General features: G+C 45.9%; 3 protein-coding genes across 3 annotated transcripts; 1 reads left to right on the forward strand and 2 right to left on the reverse strand.

The window, feature by feature from the left end:
* Window positions 1-383: 383 nt before the first annotated feature.
* Window positions 384-3462, reverse strand: LOC112887929 (general transcription factor IIF subunit 2-like). Its single transcript, XM_025954224.1, has 6 exons — window positions 3115-3462; window positions 2385-2493; window positions 1436-1566; window positions 1279-1353; window positions 885-1034; window positions 384-747 (listed from the first exon to the last, which is right to left on the reverse strand). Exons 1-6 carry the CDS (start codon window positions 3310-3312, stop codon window positions 628-630), a joined length of 783 nt encoding a protein of 260 aa, XP_025810009.1. The 5' UTR covers window positions 3313-3462; the 3' UTR covers window positions 384-627.
* Window positions 3463-5224: 1762 nt separating this feature from the next.
* Window positions 5225-6293, forward strand: LOC112886964 (protein LURP-one-related 5-like). The gene has a single exon (XM_025953013.1). It carries the CDS (start codon window positions 5377-5379, stop codon window positions 6103-6105), a length of 729 nt encoding a protein of 242 aa, XP_025808798.1. The 5' UTR covers window positions 5225-5376; the 3' UTR covers window positions 6106-6293.
* A 759-nt stretch (window positions 6294-7052) lies between these two features.
* Window positions 7053-11414, reverse strand: LOC112886963 (outer envelope protein 80, chloroplastic). Its single transcript, XM_025953012.1, has 11 exons — window positions 11199-11414; window positions 11030-11096; window positions 10885-10920; window positions 10412-10556; window positions 10111-10269; window positions 9961-10031; window positions 9800-9878; window positions 9612-9727; window positions 9391-9538; window positions 8075-8144; window positions 7053-7505 (listed from the first exon to the last, which is right to left on the reverse strand). Exons 1-11 carry the CDS (start codon window positions 11230-11232, stop codon window positions 7345-7347), a joined length of 1086 nt encoding a protein of 361 aa, XP_025808797.1. The 5' UTR covers window positions 11233-11414; the 3' UTR covers window positions 7053-7344.
* Window positions 11415-12091: the final 677 nt, after the last annotated feature.

The following is a 12091-nucleotide window of genomic DNA, read 5'->3' on the forward strand; positions in this document are numbered from 1 at the left end:
TTAATGAAAGATGATTAGACGCATGTATAAAAATAGATTTAATTTGATGAATAGAAAGAGAAACTGAAAAGAGAAGCATATCTAGATATTTAGCTTTATTATTTTGTATTTTTTTAGCTTGTAAGACAAAGCATATCTAGACATTTAGCTTTATTATTTTGTATTTTTTTTAGCTTGTGCGACACAGCAACTCGCTAACTAAGGGAAGGCACAAGCAACTCCCATGATCCAGCATTGAGCCTAGCTCTATCAGAGAATGCCAGTAAGTTATTTCAAGTCTGGGAGACAACATCATTCAGGTTGTCCGTTTCCTCTGCACTAAGCAGCTAAAAGCTAGTGTATGCATATCAAATCCTCATTGTGATACCCTTGAGGCACATTCATCCGGCAATTCACACTCTTACATGTGGTTTCAGTTCTTTTCTCTTTTCTGTGAACAATTGGAATCCAGCTTATACATATCCTTACAAACAATGCCTCTCAAAGCATGCAAATGAAACTGAATCATCTCATGTTTACAAACATGTAGCCTGAGTTACCAACAGAGAGCTAATGTTTTCGCATGTCAGGCCAACAGGTCGTCAGTATCTCTCACTCATAAAACTACAGATAAATGGACTTGCATCTTCAAGCAGCATCAGTATCGCCTGTGGATTTCTTGTATTCAGGCTTGAGCTCATGTGTCCCCTGGTTTGGTCCTCGTTTGTTGTACACACAGAGATCATTCAGTATCTCCTTAAGGAATTGCTGTGCAAAGTTGAAGATAAACAATAACTGCATGAGCTCTCAGAGGACAACAAACGAAAAAATCCATAATTGAAATATGTTTGTCATAGCACATGCATTTCCTTACTAAAATATTACAAAAGAGCCCAGAAAAATACCTCCGGCTGGTCAGTTTCTTGCACTAGCGCCTTTAGTGCCCAATTAGGCTGCCTTTCAAAAAGCTTGAATATAATATTTTCCATTTCCGTGCGATCCCTACGAGTTCTTTTGACATCAGATGGTTTGGCTGGTGTTTGCTTCTTCTTCTCCTGACAAGCAAAAAATGAGCAGGTCATGAGAAGCTATATTTGATGGTCCAAGATGAAGAGACTGATGACATGATTGAGATTGACAATGTGACGGAAGATCAAAAAGAAGCTTAAATTCATCAATGCAAACAAACTGTTTCCCAAGCATCGACCATATAGGTAACATAGAAATATTGATCTCCCTCATTAAGGACAACAGCAAAATGTATAATTTCTAAGCTGTTGAAGTGCAATATGAAATTACCTTTGAACCAGAAGGTATTAGACCAACCATGCCAGGCATTGGTCTCATGCTCATGCCGTGGTCATTGTCAAGTACCTACAAGGTATCAACACAAGGGTAAACCACAATACTTCAGAAAGTTTCATAATAATGAAGTACAACCATCAAACCACTCCACCTGCACTTGTCTAGATTTAACCATATATTTCTGTGTTCTTTCACGGCATAACTTTCCATAGTTCACCAAATTATCACTGTGAGGTTCCATGTCAAATTTATGCTCGACTTTTCCTTCACATGAAAGTTTCCCTGCAACAAATAGGGCGCTATTGGAAGAACCCAAAAATAATTCAAGAATCAAAAACCAGAATGGCTGGAAATTTTTAACTTCCCAAACTGGTTACAAGCAGTAAACCTGCATGCGAACAGTTACTAGTAACACCCACCTGATGCCAGCTGATTATTTAAAAAAGAAAAAAAATAAAAATGATTAAATCAATCTGGAAACAGTTAGCTCAGATAAGTTTAACTGTTTAAGTGAAATAACATATGCCCTCATTTTCCTATTTCTTTCTATATAACTTTCTTAGAAGATAAGTAAACAGGCATAGATTATGTGAAAGTTTCTTAGCATCAGCGTGAATTCCCTATAGCATACAATAGCAACCTACTGTGAACCAAACAATCTAGATATATTGTAAAACATAATAACGGCTTAGCCACATTTTTGTCAGACAAATGCTAGTTGCACATATGCATTAGTGCATAACTATATGAATTTACTTCAGATGACTAAATCACTATAACACAAAAGGAAATAAAAAGGGGAGGGGTTTAATGAATTTCTATCCCACAAGAATATTTCAAAAATGTAGCCATAGCATTCTTGTAGAAAATGTGCAATACTAAACATATTGCATACACATAAATAGTTTGGCATACTTGATTGTTTCCACAAGATTACAATTGTACATGTGCCAAAACAACATCACTGTCTAACTATAATCATATAGGTACAACAAAGGCAAATCATGTCTATCTGGACAGTAAACTTTGCCTTCAATCATCCACAGAGAAGTGTGCAGTAAAGCAGTGTAAAGCTGACGAGCTGTGAATTTGGATCCTACCTTGGTTAGATTCGGAGAAAACACACATGGGCACGAAATCTTGGAACATATTCAAAGAGTAGCTTTTAGGTGTATTGCCAGTGTTAGTTTGCGCCAACTCCATCTTGAACTGTAATTCCAATAGCATGATGTAAGAACAATAATAGGCACCAAAAGCAAGATATGATGAATGAGAAACAAGTACAGAATGAGCAGAAATAACACCAGGGAACGCCTGTTACGGCAACAGTTATTCAAATTAAACATCTAAGGATTTGTAATCACTCCATGCAATTTGCAAAAAGACTGATGTACTGTTCATAGTGTATGTAAACCGCAGAGACTACACCAACTGAAATGGGAACACTTGCTTTGCTTGAACATCAATTTAATTTGTGCCACCTCCTATAACAGGCTATAGTGGATTCCACCTCTTGGTCTTCCTGCCACATATACAGTTCACCTGGGTACTCGAAACCAATCCTGGAATCTAGAAGCAAATTTAAAGCTCCCCGTTCCACTGCTTAAACCTATGCACATTTCTCTCCAGCCCTAGAGGGTCCAAGTGTAAACACCTAAATCATGCGACTCACTCAAACAGGCACGCGATTTGTTCAAGTATGCGCTTCCAGTGTGGCGGCCAGTTAGCCAACCACAACAATTTCACGAATTCCCCATCAGTTTGCTCGAGCATATTCTACAAGTCAAATTTGAAGCACAGAGGGCGGAGGGGACGACTGAGGGGGCTTGCCTGGAGGGAAGGCTCTTCGTTGCTGAGCAGGTCGAGGGAGAGGACGACCTTGGCGACGACGGGGTTGGGGTTGGCGGCGTCGGAGGAGGACGAGGCGGAGGCGGCCTGCCAGGCGCGGGAGACGACCGGGGGGCACTTCATGAGCCACACGGAGCGGTCGGCCCGCGCCGTCTCCAGGTACTTGGCCTCCTCGCCCATCGGTCGTCCTGCCGCCGCGGCGCGATCCCGATCCGCAAGGCCCTCGCTGTTCCTCAGAGGTCGGGGCTGAGAGGCGGGGCGAGCGGCTGCGCTAGGGCTCGGGCTCGGCGCGCGACGGCCGATCTGACACTGCGGAGAACGGAGGCGGAAAGGGAGTGGCTAGGAGAGCGGAGGGGTAGGTCAACAACTCGGCGGGGCCTACATGTCAGGATCAAGTTCATTCGCGGAACCCACTGGTCGGTGACTGAAAGCTGGTGTCCGAGCGCGAAGGAACAAGTGAGACCGCGGAGAACGGCGAGACGCATGCGGCGGCCGCTGACATGTGGCCGGGTTGGAGCGCACACGGTTGGATTAGACTCCGAGCCTTGGCACTTGGCACTTGGCAGCCGCTGTGAATGCGCGTGCGCGTGTTCACTCACCGCGGCAGCCACGACGGGCACGGCGGCGGCTTCCTGGCTCGGGCTCGCCGCTGCCAAGTCAGCGTCAGCCATGCAGGAGACCGGCCGGGAGGTGATGCTCCAGCGCGTGCTGCGGCAGACAGCTCGGTAGCAAAGCAGAGCAGGTGTGCAGAAGCACGGCAGTTTGGCACGCGGTCGGCAGCCTCAGCTGTCAACTCCAGCTTGAAGCGGCACGACATCTGCACGCTTTTTCCGAACAAAAGAGCTGCGTCAGCACATGCTTAAATGCTTCCTTCAACGTAGCCTACTGATGATGACCATGTTCAAGATGTTTGAGGAATCTTTGCTCTCGGGCTCCAAGGATCCTGAGATCTTTGGATCCAAACCTGACAATCCAGACAGGTGACAGGTCGAGGACTATTTTTTCCCGCTGCCAGCAACCGATCACGGATCCTAGAGTGTGGCTGGGAGGTGCGAGCCCGCGACGATGTTCACATTGCATGGTGCCGCACTGCCGCGCCGCGCACGCGCTGCCGCGTGCCTGCTTGCTTCCGCACATCGGCGCGGGCCCCCGCGCCGCCTTTAAAAAGAGGCCCGCAGATGGCGCTCACCTGACACTGCGCCCCAAAGGGCCGACAAAGGCGGTGGCGAAATCTAGAACTCCGGAGCCCAACACCCGCCCGGGGGCCCAGGACTGGAGGCCTGGGCTTCGGCTTCGTGGCACGCCCTCTACCACGTGGACCAAGCGTGTGCCAACTGCCTGCAAAGATCTGAGCTGCTGCGCCGATGCGCCTTTTCCCGCTTGATACATATCCATCTCAGCTTTTTTTTAATTAAACAACGTACGCACACGATCGCATCTTTAAAAACTGAAACGGTAAATTCTCAAGATTAATAAAATCACCACAGATATCTCGCTGTCGACGGAAACATCGCCCACCACTAAAAGAAAAAGCCGTTAAAATATAGAAAATTCGCTCCTATAGAAAATTAAAATTAAAATTTAAAGTACTACTGAAACTCTTTTGCTACCAACTAGCCTACCCGGCGGACCTCGAGCCGAGAGGAGGAACGTGCTACCGCGGCGGCGTTTTACCGGACATGTTTTGCCATGTCGGCGACCGCACGGGCACCACGGCGGCTGCGGACAGGCTTTGACAAGTCTAGCTACCCCTTGCTTACGATGCTTATCTCGCTGCAAAGCTCGAGCTTTACCCAAGGCCAACGATTCCAAGTCACTAAACAACCACGTCAACACTGTTTCGTGGCATTATATACGTTATCGTCGCGTTAATGCGCATCCAAATCCAAGCTGAATTCGTTGCCCTGCCTCTCCCGTTGTTTTCCCGCGTCCTAAGCTTGTGGCATCGGCGACTGACGGCGCCCGGACGGCGCATCGAATCGAATCGAATCGAATCCACCCCCGCTGGTGGGCCCCTGCACACCCGCCATTGGCCGGCGCGCTGGCGGAGGCGCGCGGGGCGTGTATAAACAGGGGAGAGCAGCCTCTCCCTCCCCCGCGAGGGCGACGCGAAAGCGAACGCCGAGATCTTTAGCGCTACGCCATTCCCCTCCCCCTTCATAAGCAAACTACTAGCCAGCCGTCTCGTCTCCAGCCGCAGGTTGCGGAGGCCAAGTTGCAGGGAGGGCGGAGAAACTAGAAAGGATGGGGCAGCAGCAGCAGCAGGTGGTGATAGTCGGGGAGGAGCACTGCGGCGGGGAGGACCGGGAGCTGACGGTGCGGAAGACGACGCTCTTCACGCCGGGGGACGGGCTGGAGGCGTACGACCACCGGACGGGGGCGCTGGCGTTCCGCGTCGAGACCTACGGGCGCGGCGGGGAGTGCGGGGGCGGGGCCGCGGCGGGGGACCTCGCGCTGCTGGACGCCGAGGGGGAGCCCGTGCTCACGGTGCGCCGCCGCCGCCCCAGCCTGCACAACCGCTGGGACGGCTTCCTCGGGGACGGCGCCGCGGCGCGAGGGGGCGGGCACCAGAAGCCCCTCTTCTCCGCGCGCCGCTCCTCCATCCTCGGGGCCGGGACCGGCGCCGCCGCCGTCCTCGTCGACCTCCTCGCGCCCGGCGCCACCGGGGAGTTCCACGTCGACGGGTCCTTCCCGCGCCGGTGCTGCCGCGTCGTGGCCTCCGCCAAGGCCTGGGCCGCGGCCGACGGCGGCGGCGGCGAGGCGGAGGAGGACGTGGTGGTGGCGGAGGTGCGGCGGAAGGTGGACGAGGACGCGCACGTGGTGATGGGGCGGGACGTGTTCGTGCTCTGGGTGCGCGCCGGCTTCGACGCCGCCTTCGCCATGGGGATCGTCCTCGTGCTCGACCGGATCACCGGGGACGAGGTCGACGGCGATCTAGGAGAGGACCCCCTCGAGACCACCTCGCCGGCGTAAGCTTGCCTGGAGCTCCCGCTCGCGTGCTCTGCCTCTGCGTGATGTAGTAGTACACTTTACAGATACTTCCGTGATGATTCGTCTTCGTCGTCGTCGAAGTTTGGATCTCTCATCTCTGGCTTGTGAATCGAGCTTGTTGTACCTTTGAGCATGATGATGTGAATTATCTTTGACGATTTGGTGCCTCATTTTTCTTCCATTTCCTTGACCTTGGATCGCCTAGAAGAAATAGTCGCGTCACGATTTTTGGTGGGTGATCCACCCGAGTTGCCTCCATTCAAGGCTTCGTTCCCGCGGTCAAACAGTGGAAACCCTGCGTGTGGCAGTGAAGTGAAGCTGGCTCTTTCAGGTTTCAAGCCGAGAAAATGGACCGTCTTTTACGTGGGTGGCAATGGACGGGCTGCACAAGTGCTGTCGACGGCAGCATCGCATCTCTTTGCCCTTTTCGCTATGAACTGTGCAGATGAGATGAGACGAGACGAGACAATTGACACTCGAGAAAGCTGGATTGATCTTTTCCTTTCGGGTACAAATAGCAACATCAACATATCGCATCCAAAAGCTAAGTGATGCTAATCACTAGCGTATCAGAGGCGACGTCAGATTCCATCTGCCGCACGGGTGACAGGTTTGTGAATAAAAATGGATGCACACTTTGTCCCAGGGAACGAACTGCCCTTCAAATGCAAAATATATGACGTTGACGTCGACACAACTCCACAATATGACCCCCTCAAAGAAAAAAAACTCCACGACATGACAATTGGCCGCAAATATCTACTTGTAGTATAAGTATTTTTCAGTAAAGTGATGAAATGAAATGGAAGTATCTTTGGAGCAGTTCTACACATACCATCTCACCGGCGAACTTTTTGTCCACCATCTGACTAAATTAACGACAAGCAATGAAGCTACATGCCTAGGATTTGTATATTTTGTAAACCTAATGAAGTTATAATGTACTTAAAGTATCTTTGGAGCAGTTCAACACATATCTTATCGGCACACGTTTGTTCAGCGTGTGACCAGAAAAAAAAATGTAACAATAAATAATAAGGGGCATGCATCTCGTGCATCTCAACTATACAGCTTTTGAATGCCAGCATATAGAAATAAGATGATTCTGCTGGCATGTCCGGAACACACCGTCAAGAAAGAAACCAGGGGAGCCCCTTCTATGTCAAGAATCAATTTGAATTGCAAGTCTATGTTAAGTGAGAGAGGTTTGTTTCTCATAACCTACGAGCCACCACTACTGTTGATGCCAAAGTAGATGGTTTTGCGACTGAATGCGTTCATAGCATAGTCGACACGGATCTGACCTAGGTCCGTGTTGAAGTGAAGTCCATATCCAAATCCAATGCCAAATCCTGGTTTCCCCTGCCGTAGAGCTGGATTGCCTGCAATCAAGTGTAAATAATCGTTGATGATAGAAATTCTACAGGAATGAATTATCTGCTGTAAGACCATGGAAATTACAGCCTCTGATGATAATAAAGCACAGTGAAGTTAAAAACTGCATGTTCCATAACTAAAGATGAGTATGCAGTCATCTATTATCAATCATGTATTTTTGTCGTATTTCTGTAAGTGCCATGTATTATACAGCACATTGATGTCTTTCATGCCATAATATTGGTTTTCTTAGTTCAATCTGGAAGATATCTCATCTACACATTTCGACAAAAAATCCTGCAAGACATCTTGATAATTACATAGAGCAGGGTAGAATAATGTATTTCAGCTTCTGGTGAATTTGTAAACTTTGCCATCCCTGCTCTGAATTCTGATTGCGTAAAAGATTCTAGTAAAAATTCCAAGCTTTTTTTAAAAAAAAAGAAACAAAATTGCACATAAATTAAGAAATTATGCTGTTACTTTCTTGGGAATTATTCAATTAATCTCAAGTCTGTTTTGAAACAAAGAGAAATTAGTACACTAGTATACGCAGAGGAAGCAATGCCCTTACCAGGAACATGACGAGCAGATCCCAAGTCACTGCCACAGTCCATGAAAATAGAACCCTCGAGATGTTTAGCCTTCACAGAAACATAAGTTTCAATACTTTGTGTTCATTCCAAAGAAATATGGCTATTCTGAATAATAGGCGCAATGAACTGATGATGGTGGAGACACTTTCATGGAAAATTCTTAGTTAGAGTACTAGCTTTGGCAACATGAGCCTAACTGCTGACATTTTTTCTTCAAAACTTTTAGTGACCATCGTTCTCTCGAGCTAGAGCCTTGTTGCTGATTTCTGATAAACATATATTACATATTTTTTATCCCCGATCTGCACTTTCGATTAATTAAAAGATTCAAGAAAGCTTCCAAACTTTTTCCAAACAAAATAATAATAAATGATTACACAGTTGTGTGATCATACTTCAGTAGTGGCATTGCGGGTAGCTGGAAAGCACCACGACAACTTACAGAAGTGTATTTCACATTCAACGAATATCATCAAAGAGAAATCAAGATATAGATGTTACACCACTCAACATCAATGAGGGTGTGTTATGGGGAGGCCAGAGGGCCAGCCCATGTATCCTTCACATAGAGAGATAAGGATTAGGAGCAAGATTAGATCAGTTCGTTGGTTTGTTAGGATAATTATCAGGTTGTTAGGTCCGGCTCTATATATGCAGAGGTATGACAAGTCATTTGAAATCAAGCAACGAAGAAGAATTAACCCCAACTCCCCCCAACAGTCTAGTCTCCCTCCAAGATGACGCCCGGCTATCTTCCTGGTAGTTTTTGCCCTAATGATCTTAGGATCATAACAGGGAGTGCCCAGAATCAGCCCTTGTCTAGTGCTCTAAACAGTGTGCCACGACAAAGGAGCGACGCGTAGAAACACCTCTCAGAATTCAGAGCTTGTAGCATAATACATTGATCTTCAAATGGTCAACATGAACTACCACAGAACACTAACAGGCCATAAAACATGTATCACATGATTAGCTCAGAACAGGCAAACATGTATGATGTATCACATGATAAACTGCAAAAGGAACCTGTTAAACCTAAAGTTTAAGAATCAAGAAACCGCACACTCATAAATAAGTATTTGTTAATTGCTTAAACTACCTAGCTAAAAACAAGTTGCCACTTCATGTAATTAGTCAAAGGTAAGCGCTACTGCTTCCAAGTGTTGTTGCAACTGCTTCTATTCATCTTTCTTTAATATGGTCCTCATTCACTTTTGTTCTAAGTATCAAAGTTCTGAAGTAGTATAAGTATCAAACCAAAATCCATAATGTAGGCTGGATCTATTATACATACCAAGGGAATCGTATATTCACAGTTAGCAACTAGACATAGTCTTCCAGAACCAACCGCACCCTCACCATAGCCTCGGACACTACCAAGTCCACCTATGGCAAAAGCTTGATATGGTGCCATGTCCCCCACAATGGACCCACCTGTCAGACTGTAAGATAGAGAGAAATGAAGAACCAACAGAGAAGAGCATTCTAGAGAATGAATAGTGGGGGCAGCATTACCTAGTAACCAAAAATGTTGGGCCCAACTTAATGCCTTTTGAAACTGCACATTTAACTCTATTGAAGGTCAGTGATTTTGGTACAAGTGGTAATCCTTGTTCCATTTGGAAGTTAACCTACCAATAAGAATTATTGTGTAAGATATGCATTACGGTAGAAAATGCATCGTAAAGTAGGCATAAACTTACTTTTAAGAAGCTATTATCATTAACATCTGCATAACCAGATTCTTGCTTCAAGATGATCATGTTATCATGGAGGTTACCACTGCAGGACAAGACTATTAGGCATTGATAACCACTTCAAGTTACATTTCTAAAGCAATCCCCTCAAAAAATGAAATCATCACCTGCAGGTCAGAGGAAAGCCATCATGGTCTCTGGCAATGGAGCGGCCCTGATTATTAACAGGCCGGATATGCTGTCGGGAAAAGGCAACAGATAAATATTTTTTATAAAATGGTATTAACGCTAAAAATCATATTTCAGTAGAGGCAGACCTCAAACTTAACACTAGTTCCAGAAGTCCAGTTTGATGTTGCTGGTTCATTAAGCTCCAAACCAAATGACAGCCGGCTAAGGTTTATCCCTCTGCTCCCTGATCGTGTGAAGTTATCAGCCGGGAACCCATGGACTGCAACTTCTGGTGTCATTGAGTGCTGATTGCTCAAACCAGGGGAAAATGAGAAAATTTGTGGAGAGTCAGTCAGAAGATCATCAACTATGTAGGTTTCCCGGTGTTTCAGCTTTACTTTAGAAAAGAAAAAAAGATAACCGAGATAAATTGAACACAATGCCAACCTGAATCACAAATGATTGCTGTGACAACCACTCAGGCCTTGGGCGCCTAAAGGCAACAACAACGTTGGAATCATTGATTCCCTTATCCAATATAACATCCAACTTCTCGCTTCTCCCAAAGAGGCTTGGGTGTTTGAGTGATATCCTGCAGGCCAAACCCCAAAACTCACAATACGGTAGTAAGATTTCAAACAGTAATGAAGACATAAGCACCTATACACATATACACAGAGAGAGATGCATAGGCATGACGCACAAATGCACAGATCTGATAAAATGACAGAGCGAGAATCTGCATGTGCATTAAACAGACAAGACAATGATGCACATATGCAAGAGCGTGCAAGCACAAACATGTCCAAAGCACCGAGCACCAAAGGCGTATGCACAGAGATAGGCAGACACAGGATGCTGAAGTCTAAAGTGCCCATGAACAAAATTTACCAACGAATGCAAAACGGAGACAAGCCTACCTTCCAACAATTTGTGATAACGCGACGCTAGAGCTCCTGAAACCACCCAGAACACGAGAACGTCAGGATCCGATAGCCAGGAAAAAAACATGAAGGAACGCACACACGCGTTCGAGCTCTCCCTAACAGGCAAAAGACCGAGCACCTGAGGGGCGGCAGCAGCAGCGCCTCGCACAGCATGTGGGTGAGGTCGACTTGCATATCCACCTTGGCTGCAGCATTTCCACGAACAGGTGAGCGACGACAGCATGTTACACACGCGCTTGACAACCCCGACGAACAAAACAAGACAGGTTAAAGGAAAGAGCAATGACCTTTCCCTGCGTTGACGCTCTGCTGAGCTCCCATGGCTGCGGGCGCGGGGAGGCACACCTCATGCGAGCTCAGGCACGGCGGCGCTCCGCGCGATGCGTTGAGGAATTTTGAGCGGGAGGTGAGGAGGCCTTGGGTGCCTTGCGTGGGGCAGGGGGAGAAGTGAGGCCGTGATAGTGGGATTGCTTCAGTGCGGTTCCTAGGCTCCTAGCTATAAGCGCGGCTTCCTCGTGTTCTCGAAGAGCTGCCTTCTCTTTATAAGAAAGAAAATTTACCATTCTCATAATTTTAATTATTTCACTTTTTTAACAAAACAATGTATAAAATCACATAATATTAAAAAATAGCGTAGTTAACTTCTAAAATAAATTTAGAAAAATACGAGCACCTACCTTGTGTTGAGAACTTGAACTTGGATCACATCAAAGTTTAAATTATCTTCTAATTTACTTTTTCTTGGATGATATATCTTGTTTTTTTATTTACAACATGTGTTGTGCTGCATATTCATATTTGTGGAGTAGATGATCTACACACCCCCAAAGGTACTATATCATACTCCATACGTTACAAATTATAAATCCTTAAAGATTTTTTAAAAAAATATAAATTTAATATACACCTAAACTACATCATATCTAGATGTACTGTCTTTTAGATCGAAAGAGTTACAATATCTTTGAACCCAACGACTCTTGAGAGCACCAGCTCCAATATTGTAGTCTCTGTTAATCCGAACTAGTAAAGCTAAAAATAATAATTTCATCAGTTCCTAAGTGTATTTTATGAGTGAAGATAGAAGAAAGAGAAAATGAACTCATGTGAATATTATTTACATTATCAGGAGAAGTCGGTGAAAAATCATACCAAACATAGCTCTACAAATATTAGTCTA

Source organism: Panicum hallii, chromosome 3, assembly GCF_002211085.1.
Source record: "Panicum hallii strain FIL2 chromosome 3, PHallii_v3.1, whole genome shotgun sequence".
NCBI lineage: Eukaryota > Viridiplantae > Streptophyta > Magnoliopsida > Poales > Poaceae > Panicum > Panicum hallii.

Coding starts and splice junctions, on each gene's coding strand:
- LOC112887929 (XM_025954224.1), bottom strand. CDS start 3,312: ATGGGCGAGGAGGCCAAGTACCTGGAGACGGCGCGGGCCGACCGCTCC. Junction 1,567..2,384: donor TTTCTCCGAATCTAACCAAG/GTAGGATCCAAA, acceptor TATTTGTTGCAG/GGAAACTTTCATGTGAAGGA. Junction 1,354..1,435: donor TTAAATCTAGACAAGTGCAG/GTGGAGTGGTTT, acceptor GATACCTTGTAG/GTACTTGACAATGACCACGG.
- LOC112886964 (XM_025953013.1), top strand. CDS start 5,377: ATGGGGCAGCAGCAGCAGCAGGTGGTGATAGTCGGGGAGGAGCACTGC.
- LOC112886963 (XM_025953012.1), bottom strand. CDS start 11,232: ATGGGAGCTCAGCAGAGCGTCAACGCAGGGAAAG. Junction 10,032..10,110: donor GAACTAGTGTTAAGTTTGAG/GTCTGCCTCTAC, acceptor TTTTCCCGACAG/CATATCCGGCCTGTTAATAA. Junction 9,539..9,611: donor CCAACATTTTTGGTTACTAG/GTAATGCTGCCC, acceptor TCTATCTTACAG/TCTGACAGGTGGGTCCATTG.